Genomic DNA, 27570 nt, shown 5'->3' with positions numbered 1-27570 from the left:
ATTGTTCTCACAAGTTTCCTCTAGTTAAAATTTCGGGACAAAATTTCCTGAAGTAGGGGAGACTGTGACATCGGTGCCTCCACGGCCATCAAACAAATACCAAATTAATGAAATATTGTATTTCATACTTGGGATTTGTATAAATATGTGTATCATTTGCACATATAAATTCTCGTTCAATTTCAAGCTCTTAATCGCTTTCTGGAAAGTTATACGCGAACTGATGCGTAAACGTAATCAGTTTAACACGACAAACACTCCAGAATAGTGAAATAGGCTTAACATACCTTAAATAACCTTTACATAACTTAGAAATAAGTTTTGGAAGGTTTGGTGTGTCGAAATCAAGCCTATTCGCTTACATGGACTAATTTCGACAAACTGCGAAAGTATGCCGATTCATACTATAACGAACATTCCGGAACTTGATCATAAGTTAAACATACCCTAAATATCCTTTACATAGCTTAGAAATAGGCTTTGAGGGGTTCGGTATGCTAAAATAAACTTATTGGTCATTCAGGGACTAAAAGCGTCAAAAAGTGCACAAGTTTGCATTTTCGCGCATATCTTACGTTCTGAATATATCCAGACATCCAAAAATTTATGTAATCAATAAAATATTATATTTTAGTGATTGGCATGATAAAATTCCATTCGTCGCTCAATTTGGATCGTTTCTGCGTTCGTTACGACTTCCGTCGTAATTAACCGAACAACGCAACCGTACGACCAAACGAACTGACATCCGAGATATTTTTGAGCATGTTTTAAGTTCCCAGTACTTTAACTTCATTTTAGAGCCTTGAAATGAGGTTAACGGGGCTTAAACGTGTCAAAAATGGGCCGAAATGCAAGTTTCTAAGCTGCAGGGACCAAAACTGACAATCTGTCAAACATGGCTAGGCGGCCCGCGTAAGCCCAAGCCATATTCTTACGCGGGGCGCGTGAGCCTTTCAGACAGAAGCATTGAATCTGGTCATTTTGCTCGTTTTTGATGGTTTTGATGGGTGGTTTTTCATGTTATGGGCTGGTTTATGTCTTCTCCAAGTCCCCCAATCAGTCTATAGCAAGTGTATGGCCTAGATCATTCCCTCTTCTCCAAGAAATGATCTTAACGGTTTTACAAAAACTATATATAGCCCACCCCTTTCACTTGTTCTTTGCTCATTCACTCCTTCTCTTCTCTACAATCTGCTTTGGGAGCATTCTCATCTGATTTTGGAGTTTGTTTTCTTGTAGAAAAGATAGCAAGGACCTTTTGTGAGCATTCTTTCATTCTTTTTGTCGTTTTTCTAGTTTGAAAGTCAAATATAGTTTGACTTTCAGCTTTGACCACGAGTTGGTCAACGAGAAGTTCGTTTGAACTTCGCAACGTGAGCGTAATCACGTTGGTTATAGTCCTTAGTGACTATACCAATTGATTACCACGTTGACTAGGTGTAGTGACGAGTCAAAGTTTCGGTCAAAATGCGTTTTAGCACGCATTTTGCAACGGGACTACTATTAGGTATCAAAACACTTTGTTTTGACACCAAATCAGTAGGTTAAACATGCTTTGACACATTTAACTCGTCACTAATAGTTAGTGCTTGTTTAGAGTCGTAAGTCGAGCGGTCTAAACCACCGCTTAGACTTTCGAACTCGACCCGTTTGGTCGATCTTTAGGATCCGACCAAGCATGTTTAGTGACCATAGTTGTATAGGGAATAACCTTCCGAGGTTATACCTTATGGTCACCGAGTTTAAGTAGTTGTATGATAGGTAGATTATATGCCTTAGGTAAATTACCAAAATGCCCTTTTCATGCATAATTGGACTCTAAGCATATGTAACCTAACTTTTGTCACCTAAACTGATTATGCAACATATTTAAACATGTTTAGGCATATAATACTTGTCATAGGACTAGTTAGACGTCTCGAACGCGCGTTTGCGCGAACGACGCGTTAAAGTAGCGTAAACTACCTTAATGGGTCGTAACGGGTCGAAAGCACTTAGGTAGGTTTCAATCTAGTATGTAGGCATTGTTAACCATGTCATGTGGGTTCCTATAACTCATTTGGGTTCACAAGACCTCATCCTATCCGAACCTCCGACTTAGGTCCGGTTTATTTATATAGTTATTAGGTTGCCGATTGATTTTCGTGCTCCCTCTAGCTTTGCTTGGTTGTTGTTCAAAGACCGCTAAACATTCTCAGGCGAGTACATAGTTCCCCTATTTTACTGTTTTCAATTGTTTTGGGGTGATCCATATGTGTTAAATGATTTCAATGTTTTAACGATGGTTTTTGAAAAACGATTGAAATGGTTTATATTAAATTAATAACGATTTTGATAAAGTGAACAAACTTGTTGGTTGTAATTACATAACGAATAACATTCATTAATTTTGGCCAAACCGACCAGTATTAGGTTATGGTACCATAGGATCTGACAAATCCCGCTATCAGACTGCACCCATGGTTATGTGTGGGTTAGGTGGGTAGCGACCGAATCTGTAATTGTTAACTTACCCTTTGGTGGTTAGTTAATGCGAGAGTGTTAACTTACCCTTTGGTGGTTAGTTAATGCGAGATTGGCGATAGGCGAGTCACAAAGGTTTGAATGTTATTAGTGAGGCGACCAAAAGTAGTTTCACTATTAAAACGAGTCAAACGATTTTGGGATGAGTTACACGATTTGAAACAATTTAAACGAGATAAACGATTTGGTTAAACGATTGGTTTTGGGATGTGATTAGATAATGGGACAGGTGTAGCATGATAAAAGCATGGTAGATACGCCGCTGGTACATCTTATATATAAATGCTCTTATCATATTACATTTTGAGTCATTATTTAGTTCACTGGGGGAAACGATTTTAAAACGATGTCACACAACGAGGTTTTTGAAATGATATAAACCATACGAGTTTTGTTAACGAGTTTTTACGAGATTTTTACAAAATTGATTTAACTAAATGTTTTGGGTTAAGAATCATGGCTACGAGATTTTATAACAAACTATAATCAATTTGATTTGAGTTGGTTATTTATGTTGTAATACACTTTTCAAAACAAGGTATGTATTTTGACTCTTGGAGTCTAACGAGGTACTACAACATATAAACTAGCCATGAATCCGACACTCTCATAAAAACCTATATACACGCCAGCATTTCTTTGCTGACTTTGTTTTCACATATGTTTCAGGTATTGTTGAATGATGTTGATTGATAGGATGCATACTCACATAGGACGGGACGAGGCCTTAGTGACTTAATAACAATGATAGACTATGTTTAACTGGTTTGTTAGATTTCAAGACGATGTAAATGTTTAATGTTTAATAAAACGAAACTTCAAATTTCCGTGTGTTTTGAAACAATGATTCTGTTACAACACTCCCCGATGTTTCCGCCACGTTTTGTTGTTTTATCGTGGTCGTGGTGTGACACTTGCAAACCATTGGTGATCTCTTTTTCCTTATTTGCTACATACCAGGATTTCTATACATACAAAGGTTTTATTACTCACTTACGCATGAACTCGCTCAACAATTTTTGTTGATTTTTCCAACTTACATGTATTTCAGGGAATTAAAGATCAGGCGCGGTATGTTATGTTTTCCCGCTGCAATGAGTTACGAGGTCATCCAAGTTTAAGGGATGTGACTTTTTTTTCCTGGACGAGTCACAGTTCTTAAACTGCGTTTATTTCATGTTGATGTTTATGTCTTTCAAACAATGTTTTTATGTTATCAGGTTGTAGTTTCCGTTGCATGAGTCAACGCCTTAAGACAATGTTGTGTTACTTATGTTTTAAAACTTAATTCAATGGATGATCTAGCATGTTTTTATTTTCATATAGCTTTGTTATGATTAAGCTATGGTATTAAGAAGTCACACCAAAATAACCACGCTTCCGCAAAGCCAGGGTGTGAAAGCTTGGTATCAGAGCCCTGATCATAGCGAACTAGGATTCCATCTCGAGTCTAGACTATGATCACTAGGGCTCTCACGAAAACATTTTTACACTGCATACCACTTAAGTCCAGATCCAAAACGTTTTTACAAACAAATGTTGAGCACATTTTATTTAGTATTTATAGGCTCAGTCTGGGAGGCTGAGGCTCGGTCTGGGAGGCTGAGGCTCGGTCTGGGAGGCCGAGGCTCGGTCTGGGAGACCGAGGTAGTTGTCTAGTGGGACTAGGGAGTCAGTCTGAGAGGCTGGGAGAATTGGCTAGTGGGACTAGGAAGAGCAGTCTGAGAGGCTGGGAGAATTGGCTAGTGGGACTAGGAAGAGCAGTCTTGGAGGCTGGGAGGCTAGTGGGACTAGGAAGAGCAGTCTGGGAGGCTGGGAGGCTAGTGGGACTAGGAAGATCAGTTTGGGAGGCTGGGAGGCTAGTGGGACTAGGAGAACTATTTGATTGCTTAATTGGTGACTAATGTGTTTATCTGATTGTATGATTGATTATTTGTGCATATTTGTGTTTATGATAACAGACACCATGGATTCATCAGGCACTGGTGAGTTCGACACTACGGGTCCTATGCCCATCGTATCAAACGACCGGGTATCATCGGAGCATGAGGTACACACTTCGGATGTTACCAGCACGGATGAGGATTCCGACCCTGTCTTTCCACCTAGGTTTGATCCGGACCAGGACATTGAGTTTATACACCTGGATCAGCCTATGGAGGACCCGGTTGACCCAGTTGGCCCTGTTGACCCTGCGTTTGCTGACCACGCAGATTTTGAGATGGAGTTCGATGACCTAGAGCCTGCCATGGCCCCCGAGCCGGTAGCTGCTCCTGACCCTGTGTTTGAGCATGACCCTATTCATGCTGGCGTACCCATTGTTGACCCTGTGATTGCTGATCTACCCGTTGATGATCACCCTGTTGATGCTCCACTATTGGAGGGCGATTATGTTGTTGCTGCTGCTCAGGCTGATGCCCCTCTCATCGTTGATGTACCCGCTGAGCCTGTCATTGTCGCTCCTCTTCCTGATCCTGTTCCTTTGGAGCCCGATCATGCCCTATTTGCGACCCATATTGATCCCCGTTATGCGCACACCCAGAATGGGTGGATTGATGCTGATGATGAGCTCCCACCTTTTCCCCCACATACCACCGATGCACGTCACTTGGATTTCCCTTTTTCATTCGCTCAGTTCACACTTCCAGCTCGACCTGGAGAGGGTTCCTCGGCTCATCCCTTTGGACATGTGCCGACATCTGTCCCAGTTATACCACAGTTCTCTTCGGCTATTCCCCCTGTTCCACCATTTTCTGTGCCACCTTTTACCCAGCGAGTGAGCCATTCCTTTGGACGTCACCACCTATTATGCCACCATCCGACCCCTACCATCCTTTTCATATGGGGTATTCTATTGAGGACATTCTTATGTCGTTTGTTGTCCAGCAGGAGGCACTCACACGGCGTATACAGGAGCTCGAGAGAGCTCAGCCACCGCCGTGCCAGTGTCGGGGTCAGACCCACCCTGCTACTTCGCAGCCCCCTCGACCGTTGTCACCGGACTCTGCTGCACGCCTTTTGGCACTGGAGCAGCAGATGGCTTCCTGGTTGCGTTTCCTGGGATCCATGGAGGAGGACTGGCTCCATTTGCGTCGTTTGTTCTATTCCCATTTTCCCCCTCCTCCACCACCATCAGTGTAGAGCTCTTTAGTACAGCACGGGTGGACTTTGGTGAGAAGACGGCGATTGCTCTGACCGCACAGCTTTTTGGAGACTGCATTCTGATCCTGACTTTTGTTGATCATGTATATAGGATGTATTGACACTGATTTGATATATTTTTGGGCTGGGGTGATGTAGCCCTTAGTCGTTGATGTTGTATGACACTATTATGTACTTGTACACTTTACCATGTGGTCTCGATTTATGGCAATGCAATCGCAGTATTCTCATCATATATGATGTTTGATTGATTATTTATGCTTTATGACATGGGATGTTGTGCGATTGATATAATTGTAACATGGGATGTTATGTGATTGGTCTATTTATAACATGAGATGTTATGTACAATTACTATCATTATATACGTATGCTTTACTATGGCCTGACCCACGTAAACACATCGTTTAGAAGATGCCGCTGAGACGTCAAACGCCAATGCCTACCAATGAGGCAGAGCTTCAGCAAGTCATCGCTGCTGCCATCGCACAGTACGCCGCCTCTCAAGGAGGGACTAGTGGAAGTAATTCTGGCAATACTAGCAACAACAATCCGCCTCATGGGTGCACCTACAAGCAGTTCCTAGACTGCAAACCTGTCAACTTTGATGGCACCGGAGGTGCTGTCGCTTTTGTTCGTTGGGCCGAGAAGACGGACCCAGTTCTCCGCATGAGCAAGTGTGCTCCAGATCAGCAAGTTACCTACATTTCGGGGCTATTCTTGGACGGAGCCCTGTCCTGGTGGAATTTACAAGTCCAAACACTTGGTGAAGCTGCTGCTAACGCAATGACATGGAACGAGCTGAAAGAGCTCATGCGCCAAAAGTATTGCTCTCGTGTAGAAATTCAGAAGTTGGAAACTGAATTTTGGCACCTGAAGATGGAAGGTCCGAAGATAGCTGCGTATGTTCAAAGGTTTCACGACCTGTCACATGTGGTACCTTATATGGTCACTCCAGAGTTCAAGCGGATTGAGCGCTTCATTTGGGGTTTAGCTCCTCAAATCATAAGTATGGTGACCTCATCCAAGCCGGCAACAATTACTGAGGCAATTGATCTGAGCGTGGCTCTCACTGAGGAGGCTATACGCCTAAACAAGTTTTCTGATGCTGAGCGAAAGAAGAAAGAGACCCATGTCGAGTCGTCCGGGGGTAACAAAAGAAAGTTCTCGAACTTCAAACAAGGCACCAGTGGGGTTGTTAAGAAAGGAGAGTCAAGCACGCCAGCTCAAGTTACAGCTGGTACTGGAAGGAAAGGAAAGGGATATATGGGTACCCATCCCAAGTGCAACACCTGCCAGCGTCACCATTCTGGCCGATGTGGTTTAAAAGTATGTGAAGCATGTGGAAAAACTGGTCACTCGAAGGATTCTTGTTGGGCTATTGCTGGCCGGGGAAGCCAAGGAGGATTTGGAAATAGAAACAATAACCGGGGTGGAAATGGAAATCGCCCACAAGGAAACAATGGAGGGAATGGAAATCGTGGCAACAACGCAAATCAAGTTGGTACTAGTAATGTGAACCGTAATCAGAACAACAATCAAGCTAGAAATGGTGGAGGAAACAGGCAAAGACCAGGATGCTTTAACTGTGGTGATATTGGGCACTATTAGAGGAACTGCCCAGAATTGAACCAAGCCCGTGGAAGAGTTTTCAATATCGAAGCAAGGGAAGCGCGCCAGGATCCCAATGTCGTTACTGGTACGTTCCCCGTAAACCAACGCTATGCATCCGTTTTATTTGATACTGGTGCCGATTATAGCTTCGTATCGTTAGAGTTTAAGAATATGCTTGGGTTAGTCGCTAGTAAGTTAGATATTCCCTACTCGATCGAATTGGCTAATGGAAAGTTGGTAGAAGCCAATGAAGTTGTCAGAGGTTGTGTAATCGAATTGGGAGAGCGTGAGTTTGCTTTGGATCTACTACCAGTCCAGCTGGGGAGCTTCGACGTGGTGGTAGGAATGGATTGGTTATCAGGCAACAAGGCAGAAATTGTTTGTCACGAAAAGGTCGTTCGTATCCCAACTGAAGATGGTGAAACAATTGTGGTTCATGGAGAGAAGCGTGATACGCCTTTGAGAATTATCAGCTGCTTGAAAGCGCGAAAGTGTTTGCAAAAGGGATGTGCTGCCTTCCTGGCACACATTGTAGATAAGAAAGCTGCTGAGCCGAAAATCGAAGACATCCCTGTCATAAGGGAATATCCAGAAGTCTTTCCAGAGGACTTGCCTGGATTGCCACCTCAGAGGCAAGTGGAGTTCCGCATCGACTTAGTTCCAGGCGCCGCGCCTGTGGCTAAGGCACCTTATAGACTTGCCCCGTCTGAGATGCAGGAATTGTCGACACAACTTCAAGAGTTGTTAGACAAGGGATTCATCAGACCAAGCTTCTCGCCTTGGGGAGCTCCGGTCCTGTTTGTCAAGAAGAAGGACGGTAGTTTTCGAATGTGTATCGACTACCGGGAGTTGAATAAGCTGACGATCAAGATTAGATATCCTCTGCCAAGAATTGATGATTATTCGATCAGCTGCAAGGTTCAAGCTTTTATTCAAAGATCGATTTGCGATCAGGTTACCATCAGTTAAGGATACAAGAGGAAAGTATCCCAAAGACAGCCTTCAGAACTCGTTATGGACACTACGAGTTCCTAGTTATGCCGTTTGGGTTGACAAACGCGCCTGCAGTTTTCATGGACTTGATGAACAGAGTTTGCAAGCCGTACTCGGACAAGTTCGTGATTGTGTTTATCGACGACATTTTGATTTACTCAAAGACAAAGGCTGAGCACGAACAACATCTATGAGCAATTCTGGAACTGCTAAAGAAGGAACGGTTGTATGCCAAATTCTCTAAGTGCGAGTTTTGGCTACGTGAAGTCCAATTCCTTGGACATGTAGTAAATAAAGGTGGGATTCACGTGGATCCAACCAAGATCAAAGCGATCAAGAATTGGGAGACGCCAAAGACGCCAACCGAGATTCGACAATTCTTGGGTTTGGCTGGCTACTATCGAAGGTTCATTGAGGATTTTTCAAAGATCGCTCAACCATTGACACTCCTCACGCAAAAAGATAAGAAGTTTGATTGGGGAATCAAACAGGAAGAAGCATTCCAGCTATTGAAAGATAAGCTTTGCAATGTGCCAATCTTAGCACTTCCAGAAGGTACTGACGATTTTGTGGTATACTGTGACGCCTCGCGTCAAGGATTGGGTTGCGTGTTGATGCAACACCAAAAGGTTATAGCTTACGCATCGCGTCAATTGAAGGTACAAGAAAAGAACTATACCACACATGATTTGGAACTCGGCGCAGTGGTATTTGCTTTAAAGATCTGGAGACACTACCTATATGGTACAAAGTGTACAATCTTCACAGATCATAAAAGCCTGCAACACATATTCAACCAGAAGGAGTTGAATATGAGGCAGAGACAATGGGTTGAGTTGTTGAATGATTACGACTACGAGATAAAGTACCATCCAGGGAAGGCGAATGTGGTCGCCGATGCCCTAAGTCGAAAAGAAAGGATCAAGCCCATAAGGGTTAGGGCTAGAGATGATTATCCAAACAGACCTTTCTCTGCGCATTCGTGCCGCGCAGAAAGAAGCTCTTTAGGAAAGAAACCTTGAAGAAGAATATCTCCGTGGGATGGAGAAGCAATTGGTGCCAAACGAGGAAGGAACATTATGTTTCATGAAAAGGATTTGGGTTCCTTTGTTCGGTGATTTGAGAAAAGTTATTTTTGATGAGGCACATAAATCGCGGTACTCTATCCATCCAGTAGTGGATAAGATGTACCAAGATCTTAAAGAATATTATTGGTGGCCTAGGATGAAAGGCGATGTTGCTGTTTATGTGAGCAAGTGTTTAACGTGCGCTAAAGTGAAAGCTGAATACTAGAAGCCTTCAGGACTTCAGCAACAACCTGAGATTCCCAAGTGGAAATGCGAACAAATCTCCATGGATTTTATTACAAAGTTGCCAAGAACGCCAAGAGGTCATGTCACTATTTGGGTAATAGAGGACCGATTAACAAAGTCTGCTGATGACTGTCGTAAGGGTCATGCAAAAACCTAAATAAGCTACGTAGATAGCGTAAGTAGGGTATCGTATCCACGGGGAATTTGTGGTCAGTGTCGCGTTTTTAACTAAGAACTAAATTAACTAGATTGGGGGTTTTGTGAATTTAATTATAAAAACTAGAAAGCTAATTAATAAAGTTGTAATCATTACGAGAAAGAGTAACCTCTACCCGGAATCCCAATTACCCGTTTAACATCAAAACCTGTTTACTGATTCAAAACACCACATAGACATGGCCTCGGGATTAATGAATCTGATTAGTTATCAAGGATAGTTTTTAAGATTCACTATGCAACCTAATAACCCGTTCGATTGTGTCAACTACCCACCGATTTACCAACCCGCTAACAACGCAAGAAAGTTGCCAATACGCTTAATAAACGACAAATAATTCAAACACAATAAACGTTTACCAATAATCCAACACAAGTGGTCAAGCTGTACCAGTTTACAAGAATCAGAAAACAGAAAATTATATTAAACCGTGTAAACGTTCATCCGGGCAGAAGTCACGAGGAGTTTAGCCGCGCATGGTATGTCGCTCAGCTTCGGTTGTCATCCCGTGCTTCGCAAACATGCTTGAATGGTTGATTGGATGAAAGAATAATATCAATTCGTCCCTGATGTTCGATGTCCCCCCAATCGAATTAGAATCCACCCCTTAAATAACTTCATGAAGCGTGCCCTCCAAGACCACTTTATTGCCGACTTCCCTTATCTTGCAGCCCATAAATTTTGTCTTTATATCTTTTGCACCACCATCTTGACTAAAGTCCACATCTTTGTTATCTTTGTCCACCAATTAACTTTGTGGGCTGAATGCATAAAATATATAAATAAAAATCAAGTTAAGTTGTAGCCCAATTTCATTACAAGTTTAGAACTAATACGTCATTGACAAACCAAATTAATGGTTATTTATTTCTACAACTTTTCATTGATAATGCAAATGTCAACTTCAACGTAATTTTAATTCTTTTTTTAATTAAACCTTTTTCTCATATTTTCATCTTTAACTCTTAAAATACAAATAATACAAAACCTAGATAAAACATTATATTTTAAAACAAAATCAATACTATTACTATAAATTAATGTGTATCTAAAATGCAACGATCTTCTGCGCACTTCCTACCTATCAGGGAGAAGGATAATACGAGCAAATTGGCTGAAATTTACATGAGAGAAATTGTTACACGCCATGGAGTACCTCTCTCGATCATCTCTGGTAGAGACGGAAGGTTCGTATCAAGGATATGGCAATCATTCCAAGAAGCTTTTGGCTCACAATTGAATCTGAGCACTGCATTTCACCCACAGACCGACGGACAAAGTGAACGAACTATTCAGACGTTGGAAGATATGCTGAGAGCATGTGTTATGGATTTGGGCGGTAGCTGGGATAAGCATTTACCATTGGTCGAATTTTCATACAACAACAGCTACCACACCAGTGTTGGTGCCGCGCCATTTGAAGCTTTATATGGACGCAAGTGCAGATCACCGCTCTGTTGGTCTGATGTAGGTGATAGACAATTGGTTGGTCCTGATGTGGTACAGGAAACCACAGATAAGATCGCACAGATCCGAGATCGCATCAAGGCGGCTCGCGATCGTCAGAAATGTTATGCGGATCGAAGAAGGAAACCTCTAGAGTTCGAGGTAGGTGATATGGTTTTGTTGAAAGTATCACACTGGAAGGGTGTGGCACGCTTCGGAAAGCGTGGAAAGTTGAATCCGCGATATATTGGTCCGTTCAGAATTTTGGATAGAATTGGGTTAGTAGCGTACAAGCTGGACTTACCTGCTGAACTGAATGGCGTTCACGATACATATCATGTATCAAACTTGAAGAAGAGTCCAACTCAAGATACCGTTGTCATTCCCACCGACGAGATTCATATTGACGACACACTCCATTTTGTTGAAGAACCTGTTGAGGTTACAGATTGGAAAGTGAGCAAAACCCGCCGGAGCAGTGTCAAGTTCGTCAAGGTTCGTTGGAATGCCAGGCAAGGTCCTGAATACACCTGGGAGCGTGAGGACCGAATGAAAGAGAAATACCCCCACTTATTTCCCAAGAACCATGCATCTAGAAGTAAAACTTAAAATTTCGGGACGAAAATTTTCTAACGGGGGAGAATGTGACAACCCTCACCAAATCAGGTATTCGTACGACTTAATTAATATTTAATTACTGCTTAATTACTGTGCTTGCTTGAAATTATGGATAAACTGCTACCTGAATACTGATACATGAACATACTTGCATCATACCTTATTTGCTGTCACTCCATTATTTACATACAGAACTTTAGTGACAACCTTGATGCACAAAAGCACAGTAGCATAATGAACGGATAACTCATTTAACATGCTGATATAGCCAGCACCAGGCAGGCACTGCCTCTAAGGCCTGTATGAGCCAGAGATAGCTTAATACACTAGTAGAGAGTGTAGGGATATGAGGGTTGTAGAACTGCGTCACTAGGTGATAATTACAGTGACCAGATGTGCCTAAAACGTACTTTAAGTACAAAATTCAGCACTTTAAAACAAAAATTCAGCATTTAGCTAACTAGTAAAGTGCCAAAACATGAGAAAACTAATATTAGACACTTTCCAAAGTGTCGGGAATAAATTGTGTCACTAAAAATAGTAATAACGACACTTTAAAGCTTTGTAAAGCACTTTAACGGATCACTATCCAACCGAACAACCGGACTACACCCGGAACATGAAAATATTGCCATCAACATTATTTTTCTTTTTCTGAGCCAGTTAGGGTCCCCGAATACCCTAACACCCATTACAACTTACTACACGCTAGTAACCGGATTAACCTCCTACTTATCTAACTATAACCTAACTATATAGTTGAAAATGAACTAAGACCCCCCCCTAGCCGAAATCGTCCCATAAGAGGACACCCCCTTGTCCTTTCATGATTAAAATAATCATATGTGTCTAATATCTAGTTAACACTAAATCCATTGGACAATGATGCAAGGTTTGTCTATAAGGAACAACATTAACCCACCATAACATTTCACCACTTAACAAAAATCATCTACTCTCCCTCCCTTCTCTCTTACTTTCGGCCGAGAGCCACCCCACACCCACATCCACTTTCGAGTTTTGATCAAGCCATTCCATACACATACAAGGGTTAAGGATTGCGTATAAGGAAGCTCGGTGCACTCGGATTGCGAAGGACCTCACTACATTGCTTTTATCCACTCGTTTTTCGACTAGTTTCTTCCCTAGCCTTGAGCTAGTAGTAAGTGACTCTAAACGCCTTCTTGATCTATTCTAAAGTGGTTAAAATGAACTTTGTCGGTTAAAAATCGTGAACATACAAGATTACATCTGAAAAGTTTACAAAAGTGATAAATATGTAGGATAAAAGCTATGAAGTTGTGTAAAACTTGTAAGACTTGTTTTATTTTGATTATTTAGTGTTGATCTATGATGGTAGTAGTTCGGATCGTCATCTAACCCGGCTAAGTCATGTCCATGAAACATGACCTAGAGTATGTTTAAGTGTAAAAGGGGTTAAATGATGAACACTACTACACATTAAGCATGAACTTGTGTAAAGACTATATTTCTTATGAAATAGACTTGCAAACTAGTAGATCTACGGATCTACAAGTGGTATTTTCAAAGGACCAAGCGTCAAAGAAATCATGTCTTCTAAAACCGGGTTTTACATAAACAAGAGTGATTTTTGTAAATACACAAGTGTGTAGACACTTGTGTAACACAAAGTTTTGACAAAAGAACTATTTTTTGTAAATATTGACAAGGAGTTGTAAAGATGTAACTTCTTTAAAAACGAGACTTTCAAGAAACCGGATTGATTTATAAAAAGGTCTACTAAAAGTATGGGGAAATTACTACATATTTTAGATAAACCACAAGTTCATGTATTTTTGCAATTTATATCTATTTTGACTAGTTTGATGGTTTGAATATTGTTTGTTGTTGATTGAGAAAATTGTTGTTTGAAATTTTAAAAGAAAATGATACGCTTGAAAGCGTGGCCACCTCCAGTTACAGGGGAAACTCTGGCAAAATTTTTCTAAAAACCCAACACTTGAAAATATTTTCACCACAAGTGTTATAAATGTATTTTTAACTTGTTTTCAAAAATGTAAATTTCGCCACGATTTTTATTACAAAATTTCTAAGTGTCGGAGGTGGGATTTTCACAAAATAAAACTTGCTAAAATATATATTTAGAATATATATTTTCATAACAACACTTGTGAGATTTTTATGATTATTTTGTGAACTATACAAATATTATTTTTAGGGTAAAAATAATATTACCGAATGTTAATGATTCCAAAATAATTCGAACGCCTTCACCAGAAATAATTAAGTTACAACAGTATAATTGTTACCACCCGATCTTTATCCGTAACTTACGTATTTTCAGAAAATACTTATAAATATGTATTTTTGACAAGAGTATTATTTTGGGAAAATTTATGTGAAATAAAATATAATATTTTTGGGAAAAATATTTATATTTTGGAGTTATAATTAAAATATATTTTAAGTGAGACTTAATAATATATTCTAAAGATACAGAAACGCGCATGTATTAAAACCCCCATCCTTGGGAAGGAAAATGCTTACCAAATATTTGCAAAGTGTAAACACGAAATAGTTGTCTAACTATTTCCCAAAAACTTAAACCTTAAACAAAGGCACGGCCGTCCGTCTAATAGAAGTTAGTACGTGTAGGTCGTCGCACAGCAGATTGATCAGGAGATTTTCTTGATAGAGACGCACCACAGTGAGTTAATGTCCCCCTTTTCTCTTAACTGTTTTCAGTTTTCTAAACTGCGGGGGTGAAATACATGTTACTATATTTACGAGTGCTTTATACATGGTATGGTTAGCGTAAGGAGGGTTACTACTTAGATCATGTGAGTGGGTAGGCGCAACTTGAGGCCATTAATCCTCATTGTAGGACCGAGGGACAGTAGCGGTAGATCTATCTGGGTGTAGCGAGCCCAGCCCCAGGCCCAGCATAACGGACCTCGGGGTGACTTTGTACCCAACGCAAAATCCGCTAGGTTTGAGTCTTCCTACTTGCACTTCACACATAACAATGGCCTTGCAAACCATTGGTGATCTCTTTTTCCTTATTTGCTACATACCAGGATTTCTCTACATACAAAGGTTTTATTACTCACTTACACATGAATTCGCTCAACAATTTTTGTTGATTTTTCCAACTTACATGTATTTCAGGGAATTAAAGATCTGGCGCGGTATGTTATGTTTTCCCGCTGCAAAGAGTTACGAGGTCATCCAAGTTTAAGGGATGTGACTTTTTTTTCCTGGACGAGTCACAGTTCTTAAACTGCGTTTATTTCATGTTGATGTTTATGTCTGTCAAACAATGTTTTTATGTTATCAGGTTGTAGTGTCCGTTGCATGAGTCAACGCCTTAAGACAATGTTGTGTTACTTATGTTTTAAAACTTAATTCAATGGATGATCTTGCATGGTTTTATTTCCATATAGCTTTGTTATGATTAAGCTATGGTATTAAGAAGTCACACCAAAATAACCACGCTTCCGCAAAGCCAGGGTGTGACATCGATCCTCGATCGACAAGGGTTTTTCAACAAACTTTAAGCTCTCATCTATGTGCACATCCGTATGTGGTATGACTAGCGACTCAACAGATAGACATTTCTTCAGATTGCAGATGTGGAATACATTGTGAATACCACTGAGCTCTTCAGGTTAGTTTAACTTATAAGCTACTGTTCCTACACATTCGATGATCTCGAATGGTCCTATATACCTTGGGCTTAGCTTACCCTTTTTACCAAATCGCATCACCCCTTTCCAGGGTGATACTTTAAGCAAAACTTTATCACCAACCTCAAACTTTAAAGGTTTTCGCCTTTTATCAGCATAACTTTTCTGCCTATCCCTGGCAGCTCTCAGGCGATCACGAATCTGGACAATCTTGTCCGTCGTTTCAAGGACTACATCAGGTCCTGATAACTGAGCTTCTCCCACTTCTGCCCAACAAATAGGCGTTCTGCACTTCCTACCATATAATGCCTCAAAAGGCGCTGCCTGAATGCTTGTATGGTAGCTATTGTTATAGGAGAACTCGATCAACGGCAGGTGGTTATCCCAACTACCACCTAAGTCAATCACACATGCATGAAGCATGTCTTCCAAAGTTTGGATTGTACGCTCACTCTGTCCGTCCGTCTGAGGATGGTAAGCCGTACTAAAATTCAGGCGTGTGCCCAAAGATTGTTGGAAACTTTTCCAAAAATGTGATGTGTATCTAGTATCCCTGTCAGAGATAATAGACACTGGTACGCCATGAAGAGATACAATCTTATCCACGTACAACTGGGCTAATATGTCAGAGCTATGAGTCTCCTTGATGGGTAGGAAATGTGCTGACTTAGTCAGTCTATCTACTATTACCTAAATAGTATCATTTCCTTTCTTTGTCTTTAGCAATTTGGTGATAAAATCCATTGTCACCATTTCCCACTTCCAGGTGGGAAGTTCAGGCTGTTGTAGCAAACCTGACGGCTTTTGATGTTCAGCTTTGACTTGAGCGCACGTCAAACATTTGGCCACATAGGTAGCTATAGACTTCTTTAAGCCTATCCACCAATACTTTGCCTTCCGATCCTGGTACATCTTATCAGCTCCAGGATGAACGGAGTATTTAGAACTGTGGGCTTCTTGGAGGATAACATCCCGAAGTCCTCCATAAACTGGAACCCATATTCGTCCATTTAATCTCAGGATTCCGTCCTTACCGTAGGATAACTGCTCTTCAGTTACTCCTAGCTTTTCATCAGGATAGTTAGCCTCTAGTACAGCTTCCTTCTGCGCAGCTAACAACCTTTCATTTAAACTATTCTTTAATTCAATGCTCTTGGCATTGATTTTTATGGGCTTTACCCTTTCCTTTCTACTTAAGAAATCGGCAACTACGTTCGCCTTGCCAGGATGGTATCTTATCTCACAGTCATAATCATTCAAAGTTTCCATCCAACGTCGCTGCCTCATGTTTAAATCCTTCTGATTAAACAAGTGTTGAAGGTTCTTGTGATCAGAATAGATCACACACTTAGTCCCATACAAGTAATGCCTCCAAATTTTTATTGCAAATACAACGGCACCCAACTCCAAGTCGTGGGTGGTGTAATTTTTCTCGTGCACCTTTAACTGACGTGAAGCATAGGTAATGACCTTGCCTTTCTGCATAAGCACACATCCCATACTGGTGTGTGATGCATCACAATATACCACAAATTCTTCGATCCCATCTGGCAACGTCAATACAGGAGCATTGCTCAACTTCTGCTTCAGAATATCAAAAGACTCTTGCTGCTTAGGCCCCTAGTCAAACTTGCTATTCTTGCGAGTTAGTAAAGTCAGGGGGTGCTGCAATTCTTGAGAAGTTTTCAATAAATCGCCTGTAGTATCCTGCCAGTCCTAGAAAACTGAATATCTCCGTAAGCGTCTTTGGCTCTTGCCAATTCATAATGGCTTCAATCTTAGCGGGATCCACTTGGATACCACGCTCACTAACAACATGTCCAAGAAATTGGACTTCACGAAGCCAAAATTCACACTTTGAAAACTTGGCATAGAGCTTTTCCTGTTGAAGCAGCTTAAGAATGCAACGGAGATGCTTCTCATGGTCAGCTTGACTCTTCGAGTAAATGAGAATGTCATCGATGAAGACGATGACGAATTTATCTAGATAGGGCTTGCAGACGCTATTCATGAGATCCATGAATGCGGTAGGTGCATTAGTGAGCCCAAAAGGCATCACTAGGAACTCGTAATGACCATAATGAGTCCTAAATGCAGTCTTGTGTACATCATCATCTTTAACCTTCAGTTGATAATAGCCTGAACTCAAATCGATCTTAGAGAAGTAGCTTGCCCCTTGTAATTAATCGGACAGATCGTCAATCCTGGGCAAAAGATACCTATTTTTGATAGTGACCTTGTTAAGCTCGCGATAATCGATACATAAACGCATCGATCCATCCTTCTTTTTCACAAACAAGATTGGCGCTCCCCAAGGAGATGAACTATGTCTAATAAAACCTCTGGCTAACAAATCATCTCGTTGTGTCCTCAATTCCTTCATCTCTGTTGGTTCTAACCTATAAGGTGCTCTTGCGACAGGCGCAACTCCAGGGATGATGTCAATTATGAATTCTACTTGCCTATCTGGTGGTAAACCAGGTAGTTCTTCCGGGAAAACTCTGGGTATTCAGAAATGACTGGAATGTCTTCAATCTTGGGCTTCTGCTCATCAATAGTTACTTGTGCCATATAAATGACACAACCTCTCTTCAAGCATCTAGATGCTTTGAGCATAGACACTTGCTCAGGTAGTCCATACTGGGTATCTCCCTGAATGGTAAGTGGCTCACCAGACGGAGTCTTGATCACCACTTGCTTCTTATTGCAGACGATCTGGGCTTCATTATGGGATAACCAATCCATGCCTATTACTATGTCGAAACCGGCTAACTTCAAAGGAAGTAAGGACAATGGAAAAGAGTGGTTCCTAATGGATATAACACATCCATCTAACACGGTTGGTGCGGTTTCTATGGTTCCATCGGCTAATTCAACCTCATACTTTATGCTTAGGGTTCTAACAGGTAGGTTTAACAACTTACAAAACTTATCATCAACAAAAGATTTATCTGCTGCAGAATAAAATAGCACCCTTGCATATGCATCATTAATTAGGAAGGTACCTGTTATCACATTGTCGTTCTGGATAGCCTCCTGTGCGTTCATCTGGAAGACCCTAGCATTGGTCTTTTTCCCATCCTCAGCCTTCTTCGCAAACTTTGGGCAATTGGACTTAATGTGCCCTTTCTCGTTGCAATTGTAGCACGTTGCGTCCTTGATTTTCTTGCAGTCTAAGGTCTTGTGCTCACTTGACTTCCAAATCCCACATGCCCTTGGCTGTGACTGGGATTTCGACTCGTATCTGCACTTCCCGAAATGGTGCTTCTTACAGATTTTACACTTGGGCTTATCACCCGTCTACTGACCATCCTTCTTAGATCCAGAACCCTTTTGTGGTCATTGTTTTCCTTATGCTTCTTATCCGAACGCCGTGAGTTATCATCCTCACGCTTCCTCTTTTCAGCATCAGTGTTTCTCAGCGATCTCTGCCTGACCGCGTCCAGAGTGAGAGACAATGATATATCAGTTGCAGATCGAAAAGTAGCTGGTCGAGAGGCCTTCACACTTGCCTTGATTTCTGGGGCTAAACCCCCAATAAAATGAGCTATCCTCTTGGGTTCCGGTGTCACAAGATAAGGAACCAATCTTGACCTAGTATTGAAGCTTGTAAGGTAGGCTTGACAATCCAGGTTCTTCATAACCAAAGACAAGGAATCAGATTCAATCTTTTCAACCTCATGCTGAGGGCAGAAGTTCTCCTTGATGAGAGTAACAAATTGATCCCATGTCAGATTGTACAATGGGATTTTTCCGGTAGCTTGGATCAAAGACCTCCACCAAGCTAGTGCCTCGCCTTTGAATGACTGAGATACAAATTTTACCACATCCTAATCAGCGCAACCACTGATATCTACCAAAGTGTCCATCTCATCTAACCATGACATACAGTCGACAGCTCCTTTCTCCCAAGTAAAATCCCTGGGTTTGCAGGAAACAAAATACTTATAGGTGCAACCTTTAGCACGTGGTTCTTGAGTTAGCACAATTCTCTTAGATGGAATACTCCTTTGGTTTGATGAGTGATGAGAATCACTATTATGAGCGGTATGAGTTCTAGAGGGTGGTTTAGAGTGTGGTACAGACTGAGTCCTGACCTGCGTACCACTGGATTCTTTGAACTGTCTATCCAGAGCTCGCGTAATAGCATTATCTATCAATGCCTGTAAATACGCTCCTGCTATGTTGACTCTGGAAGTGTCATGATTTTCTCTGGGGTGGCTGTTAACTTTGTCCGACCCAGGCATGTAGCTTGATTGCTACATAAAATAATGAGTTTAATTTATTCAGAGGTTTATAACAGTTTTATCATTCTAGATGATTTACTAATCATGGTATTTAAGAAACCATTTTTGATTAATTTGTTAGGCATATATATATTCAGGATTTTTCATTATCATAATCCTTAGTTATAGTTAAAATATCTTAATGGCAAAGGCCAAGTCACATGGACAGTTTTAAATCTTTATTCATGATCTTATAGGATCAAGGTATTGAGGTTTTATTCATAGTTCATTACCTCTTCTTAACAGGGGGTCAAAGACCACAACTGTCTTTTGTCTTATATGACAATGAATATAGCCCGTAGGCACTTCATCCTGAATGGATGATTATATAAATAAGGAGGGAATTGGAATAATCCAATTTAAAGATGACTTATGTGACTTTATCGAATCACATTTTGCCAAGAATGTTAACATGTTTACAGATGTTAACAAGGATTTGAATCTTTTAAATAGGTTTTACCATCTTGGCCATGTCTGTAACAACATATAGACTAGGTTTTTTACCTTTAAGACTCCTTTTAGTATTTAACGCAGAACAATCCTAATCTGAGATGTTAATAAGGATCTGAATCTAATTGAGGAACTACTATCTTGGCCATGTCTTAAGATGACACATGGCTGGGTCTTGTCCTTTTTAGATTTTGTCATTTTATTATAATGGTAGATCTTATAAAAGGAATGTTATTTTTTCATTTATTTCATATTTTATGTTTATGCATATAGTAAATAAAAATGAAAATTTAAATTGACCATTACATTAAAAAGATTAAACAAGTACAATTTTGCCCTAAACGGGACTTCTAAGAAATAACATGCCCTACGTAGGGGCTAAACAAACAAACATACCCACGCAGGGGTCAAACAAAAAGACATGCCCACGCAGGGGCAGAATATAGAAAGACATGCCCACGCAGGGGCTGAGTACAGAAACAAATGTCCACGCAGGGACATGATTACAACATAAATAAAATAAAAAAGGATTTTCAAAAATCCCTCTTCTTGGTCTTCCCCTTGATTAGGTTCGCCAAACCTTTGAAGAAGCCTTGGTTGTTTCTTCGCTCTGATTGGACTTCCCGCTTAACTTGGTCCAACCTATCGAGAACCTCTTGTTGGCGTTCAGGCGGGATCAGTTGCGGCTGCGGCAGCTGCTGATGTAGAGGTTGAGGAGGTGGCGGTTGTTGGTACCCATAAGCTGGGTATCCAACTCCCTAGGGAGCTCCATAGGGCCATTCGGGGTGGAGAGCATTGTAGTCCCATGCTGCCTGGTACGGGTCAACGCCAGCATAGTTGTAGTTGGTGTGGGCCGGTTGCTCAAAGGGATTATACGCCGCTGAACCGGCGTATGCAGGAATTGGGTTACCAAAACCCAACGGTCGCGCGATAGGCGTAGAGTCTACTTCCGAGACGGGGTTTGAAGGCCCTCCCATCTGCGGGTCTTCATGGAGTGGCGGGTAGTGGCTGCCACTTGAGGGTTGAGAGATGCTGATACGCACTCCTCCTCGCACGGACATCCGTTCGTTTGATCTTCGTCGCCTCAGTGGCTCCGGAGGCGGCTGCTGTACTGGTGGTGGTGGCGGTGGAGTGACTGCCACAAAACAAGAATCCTCAGAAGGATCCTGCTGCTGCTGCTGATAAGTCGAGGAGTGGTAAGAAGGTGTAAACACCTAATCATACTGGGTGAACCTCGCCTGATAACTATCTGGACCACGGCAAGGTGATCCATGAAAAGAGGACCCATCAGAGATCTCTATGGGATGAGTAGGGGTCCCGGTTGGCGGCTCGGCGGGATCCGTGTCTTCGTCCATGTCCATGGCATGGTCGCCCGAGAAGTGGTCTTCAGGCCTAAGTGGGTTAAAACCCACTGGTTCTTCAATGTAGTTTGCCGGGTTGAACCGGCTTTGGAAGACAGGTGTGGGGTCGCCAAAGGAATGGTGCAAATTGGACCGCTGGAGAGGTATAAAAGAAGGTTGCGGGTTGTGGGGCTCATTTTCGAATTGAGGCCCAAATGAATTGTGATACGAGGGTGATGAACTGAGCGAGACAGATTACCTCGCTGGATCAATGTACATCCTCCAATGTTCCTGAGGACTGGTGCTCATTGTAATTGACGGGGTTCTTCTATGTGACGGTCCGGCTTCGTGGTCATGCCCAGTGACGGGAGCCTTGCCTCTTCCCCTTCTAAACCTCGGCGGCATGATTAAACCTGTCAACATAAACAAAGATAACAATAAGAATATATATAAAAGACAAAAATAAAACAAATCAAGATTTGTCCTATGTTCTTTGTCTAGACTCGAAAATCGAGTAATGTGCAATTGTGCAACTGAGATTAAACACAAAAGGCTAGTGTTTAATTCACTCAGTGTTGGCTCTGATACCAACCTGTCACACCCCAATATTTCCACGTATTACCGGTGGGCCCGGTGGGGAGTATCGTGACGTAGTTGATATCATCATAGTCAAACAACACAATTTAAAATGCACAGCGGAAGCAAAATATAGATTTATTTCAACCGAATAAAATGTAATATCAAGTATCACAAAATGGCTAAAAAAAAAACCATAGGCGGATCGAATAAAAAGGAAACTTTGTTTAACAGATTTAAAGGCATCTAAGCTTGCAAGACTTCTATTTGATGCTAGGAGAGGCCAGCCTATTCCAATTAGTACCTGCACTTAGCCTTTTTGGGAAAATACGTCAGTTTACACTGGTAAATACAATTAACTGACTCATTTTGAAAACATTTATGAAAATTTATTTGAATGCACATGGCACAAAACTTTTTATAACTTGGGATAATTATTTATATATAAACTTGTAGAAGAATTACATGTTTTTTATACGTTCAGTAGCCCGGATTAACACCGGGTTAAAGATTAATAGACACACCACATGATATAGTCCCGCAGCGAGTTAGTCTCGAAGCCGGCGGTTATACCTTTTTATTTATAAATGCACTGGCGGGTGTTATGCCTACACCCCATGCTAAGGTCGTGGCCATTTCTGTGAATGATGCCAAGGATATCCGGGACATGGTCATTAACCCCCCAAAGGCTTTAAGCAAACAAAACAATTTAAATGGGTCATATCAATAAATTAACCTTCATAGATTAAAAATTCAATGCCCGACAAAGTGGTATTTTATATACCGTACCCCAAGCCCGTATAGGGGAAAATAAGTTAAAACTATTTACCTGAGCAAGTATGATTCACAAATAGCAAATGCAAGTAGCTTTTACCGGGTCTCCTAATCTGGAACTTTTAATAACCTATTAGATTCCTAACGGGTCTTTAATTAAGCCTAAACTTAGACCGGTTAGTTTTAAAGGAAGATACGGTTTAAAACGCATGATTATGCAAAGACCGGAATAGAATGTGATTTAGACCCGACAAGTTCGGAGACTTGTATAATATGGGTAAACTAAACACATTCTGGATTTTGAGACAAAAATGATAAGGTTTGACCTGTTTCGGTCAAATTATGCTAACTAGTTACATAAACCGAACCAAACGCGAAAAATGCATAACGGGTAACCATAAGAGTCATATACAGGCTTCCTAAGTTAATATGCTTTAAATATGTTGTGACATCAGTAAGATATCTTCTATTATGCCCAAAACGAATTTAAACTCCAATTACACCCCGTAGGGGTATTTCGGTCATTTTAAAGGTTATAAAAGAGTTTAAATAATAATCTGAGTTTCAGGTCAGATATAATCAGCAAAAATACTTAATTTTAAAGAGTTATATCAGTAGGATATTACATATATGTGAATTTTATCATTTATAACCAAACTATGCACCGAAGGGGCATTTTGGTAATTTCACATAAGCCTAAAAGGTCAATTCTGAAAACCTGAGTTTAAAACTTTTGATTACCGTTAAAGTATATAAATTTTCTAAAAATATCAGTAGGCATCAAGTCTTATATATTTAAAATAGTTTTTATACATACTATGCGCTTAAAACGCGTAAAAAGGTGGTTTTAAGCGATTTCCGGGTTTTTAAAGAAAAACTGATATTTTTATCATTCCAGAAAGCTTAAAATATTTTATTTATCATATAAAATCAGTAGCAAAAGGTTTGGGGTCAAAATGTTTTGTAAAACTCATTTTATAGGCCAAAAGGGCAAAACCGGCAATTACCGAATTAAGCTTAGAACCCTATGTTATTCTCAGCCTAAAAATAAATAAAAATACTCAAAAATCCCAAAATATTATTTTATATCAGTAGGTAAAAAGTTTGGTATCAAAAATGGGGTTTAGATAGGCTATATGGTAATTACACGGTTTAATTAATAAAAAGCTTTTCATTTACGCTAATGAGCATAACTCCTAATCTAGACCTCAAACTGATGCTAAATTTTAGGGACAAGTTTATAAATCAGTAATGAAGGTTTCTATTCTTTTACTTTTTCAAAAATCAGGTTTTAAGGTGAAAAGGGCATAATAGTCAACAATTAAGCATTTAACGGAAATATGCATATGAATCGGATAACTAATGAACCAAGTTGTATAATCACAAAGGGTTATACTAACATGTAACCTGGTCCTAATAAGGCTCTAAGGCATTAGGCTCTAAGGCATTTCTAAACCATGCTACATTGGGTCAGAACTGAAAGTCAAAGCAAAAGTCTAATTATGCGACTTTCGGTTCCAAACCGAGCCTAAACTGAAAATTGTCGGGTTGAACATGTTTAGACATGTTCTTACATTAATTACCAAGTTATATTAATGATGAAACAGGTTTCATAGCTCCTACATTGTTAATTATGTGATTATTTGAAAATTAACTTTCTGTTGACTTTTTAGTCTTAGGTTTGACTCGACATTTGGCCAAGTTAGGGTGATAATCAGTAGGTGCCCTTTTAAGGGTTTATTGCCTACATAATTACCAACTTATAATTATTCCCATTTCGAAAATTGACTGAACCATTAGTGATTAATCACTAAGTCAAACCTTAATTACGACGGGTTTGACTTTAGGCCAATAAACTAATAAAACTGAATTAAGAAAGGTTAAGGACACTTACAAAGGTCCTAAGTACGATTATGGATCCTAAGGAAACTTGAAAAAGTCCAGAGAAGCTCCAGAGATCAGCTTGAAGTGAGTTGCAATGAGTAAATGAAAATGTTGCAACTTGAGCTCCTTATATAGTAACCCAAAATGCACAAGATCATCACACCCAAGTCTATGAGAGTTCCCTGATCAACCTAAGTGTCCCTATGCATGCAAAACTATTGGCCATGCTCCAGTATTTCGAAAACCAGCACTTTAAGGTGGTGCAACCGGTTATAACAGGCAACTGCCATTTTTCTGCTGCTAGCGACAGCCTTACGGACCGTAAGCAATAAGCCTTGCGGTCCGTAAGCACCTCTTACGGACCGTAAGCCCTAGGCTTTGTGGTCCGCAACCGACCTTGATCTGAGATGCCCAGTTACAACCTTGCGGACCGTAGGCTCTTGGCTTTGCGGTCCGTATCCGCTTTTTAGAAATCAACGCCCAGCTCCGCCCCCTTACGGACCGTAAGGGCTCACCTTTGCAGTCCGTAAGCTTTCATCAGAAGACAAAAACTTGAAAATTTTCAAGTTTTGACCATGCAATCTTTCTATCTATGAATCTCATGTCTTCTTTGCAGTAGGGGGACCATATAGACAGGCTTTGCATGTCCTTGCATGTGTTGCCATGCACATGAGGTTTTTGGACATATCTAAAATGGCTTTTAAAATGAATCTTGTCGTAAATGCACCTAGAATCCCATCATTTGAAACTTGGATTTTATTATTATTTGAAATTATCCGGATTTGAATATTTATCAGATGTTTATAAAACACATTAGGGTTTAGGATTAATAAGAAGGCCACTCAGAGGTATTAAATTAACATGTTGACACTTTTAATCCGACCACACATCTTTTAACTTGATCCGGGTTCATAACTCGTTTGCCTCACATGACACGTGTCTTTATTTTATTGGATATGATTTTACGAGGTGTTACAGTAATCATCCCAATTTTAGGTACAATAATACTATTAATCACATGCAAAAACATTGTCTGAAAACATCAATACCAAATTAAGTTACAAACCATGACGTGTTCAACTGAGTTCACAAGGACTCAACAAAAGTACTTAAATAAAACCTGAGTTTAGAATTATGTATCCCATCCAGGAAAGGAATACACCCTCTAAACTCAACAACCCTGGATAACATCTTTTATTCAAACGCAGCTTGACACATGCATACACCGCCGGATCCACTAGTTCCCTGAAATACATGTAGTTTGAAAAATCAACAAAAGTTGAGCGAGTTCATGTGTAAGTGAGTATGTATAAACCTTTGTAAACAAAGTATGCATGCCCCGGTATGATTGCAAACAAGGAAAAGATCACCAATGGTTTGCAAGGCCGCTGATATGTGTGACAGTGTAGGAAGACTCAAACCGAGCAAAGTTGTACCGGTCTCCCGGCTGGAAGACATAGTCACCACTATGGGCTGCCCCGGCCTCATGGGTGTGGGCTCGCTATACCCAAATAGATCTATCACTCATGCCCCTCGGTCCTACAACGAGGATTGACGGTCCCAAGTATCCGCCTACCCTAACACATGATCTATGGTTCTTTCCTAGGCTAATCATACCAATAGTATTGTAAGTATCCCTTTGTAACATATATTTCACCCCCGAAGTAAGTAAACAAAACAGTTTAAAGAAAAGGGGGACATGAACTCACCTGGATAATCTTGTGCAAAGCTAGCTAATTACGACTTTGTGATGTCGTTTCCAAGATGAGATCGCTAGCGTGCATTCTACAATATTCCTTACACGGAATATCTTATAAGTTTCTAAATAAACGCAGTAACTAAACTACGTGTCACTGAGCTCTACCGAATCGTTAATCGAACGATTCAACGGTAAGTAGTTAACTTATCGAAAATGATTAAGTCATATTTGATAAGTATCGTTTATTGTCAATAATAACCAATAAGTCTTGAAAAGACTTGATTCTCGAGAGATTTAAAAATAAATAAATATTTATATAAAAATATAAACGTATCGATATGTTCATATTAGTCGGTTCGAGAAGTCGTATGTGTATGTACAAAAGTTTATATGAAAATAACATATAACAAATTTGTATCATATATACGTCTCGTATGATATTTATCAAAGTATATGTATATGTCGTTTAGGCGTTTGAAGTGAATATAAAAAGTCATATTCATTTTATAAAGGATCATCGAGTTGTTTGAAATTTGAAATAAATATAAAACTATATTTATTTTTGTAAAATAATTCGTTAGTGTTTGACACTAGAAATAAATATATAACCCATATTTATAAAAACGAATTCATGTTTGATATTTGGAATAAATATAAAAACTATATTTATTTTATAAGACGAAATCATGTCGTTTGATATGTGAAATAAATATAAACTATATTTATTTTCATGAAACGGTTTCGTATTGTTCGATGTTTGAAATAAATGTAATCTACATTTATCTTATAAAGAAGTGTCGTGTAGCTTGACATTCTAAATAAATATGCAATCTACATTTATTTTTATAAAATAATTGTCGAAATTTCGAAGTTTAGAATAAATATAATAAGTATACTTATTGTCGTAAATAATTCCGAATCGTCGCTTTCGTGATGTTGTGAATTGTCATTGGAAGTAATATACACTTGTATTTTGTTTTTATAATAGCCGTTTCAGTTTGATA

The 27570-nt window shown here is 40.1% G+C and overlaps 1 protein-coding gene across 1 annotated transcript; it reads left to right on the top strand.

Annotated features, from left to right (window-relative positions):
* Positions 1-4747: 4747 nt before the first annotated feature.
* On the top strand, positions 4748-21227 carry LOC110907127 (WASH complex subunit 1-like). Its single transcript, XM_022152154.1, has 4 exons — positions 4748-5302; positions 5416-5573; positions 20041-20047; positions 20964-21227. Exons 1-4 carry the CDS (start codon positions 4748-4750, stop codon positions 21225-21227), a joined length of 984 nt encoding a protein of 327 aa, XP_022007846.1.
* Positions 21228-27570: the final 6343 nt, after the last annotated feature.

Source organism: Helianthus annuus, chromosome 14, assembly GCF_002127325.2.
Source record: "Helianthus annuus cultivar XRQ/B chromosome 14, HanXRQr2.0-SUNRISE, whole genome shotgun sequence".
Taxonomy (NCBI): domain Eukaryota; kingdom Viridiplantae; phylum Streptophyta; class Magnoliopsida; order Asterales; family Asteraceae; genus Helianthus; species Helianthus annuus.
This window is presented reverse-complemented; position numbering and strand designations above follow the sequence as displayed.

Bases quoted from the DNA above. Each gene is read 5' to 3' on its own strand.
- LOC110907127 (XM_022152154.1), top strand. From the start codon at position 4,748: ATGGAGTTCGATGACCTAGAGCCTGCCATGGCCCCCGAGCCGGTAGCT. The intron at 5,303-5,415 runs GTGAGCCATTCC...GTTGTCCAGCAG, and splicing joins TGCCACCTTTTACCCAGCGA to GAGGCACTCACACGGCGTAT.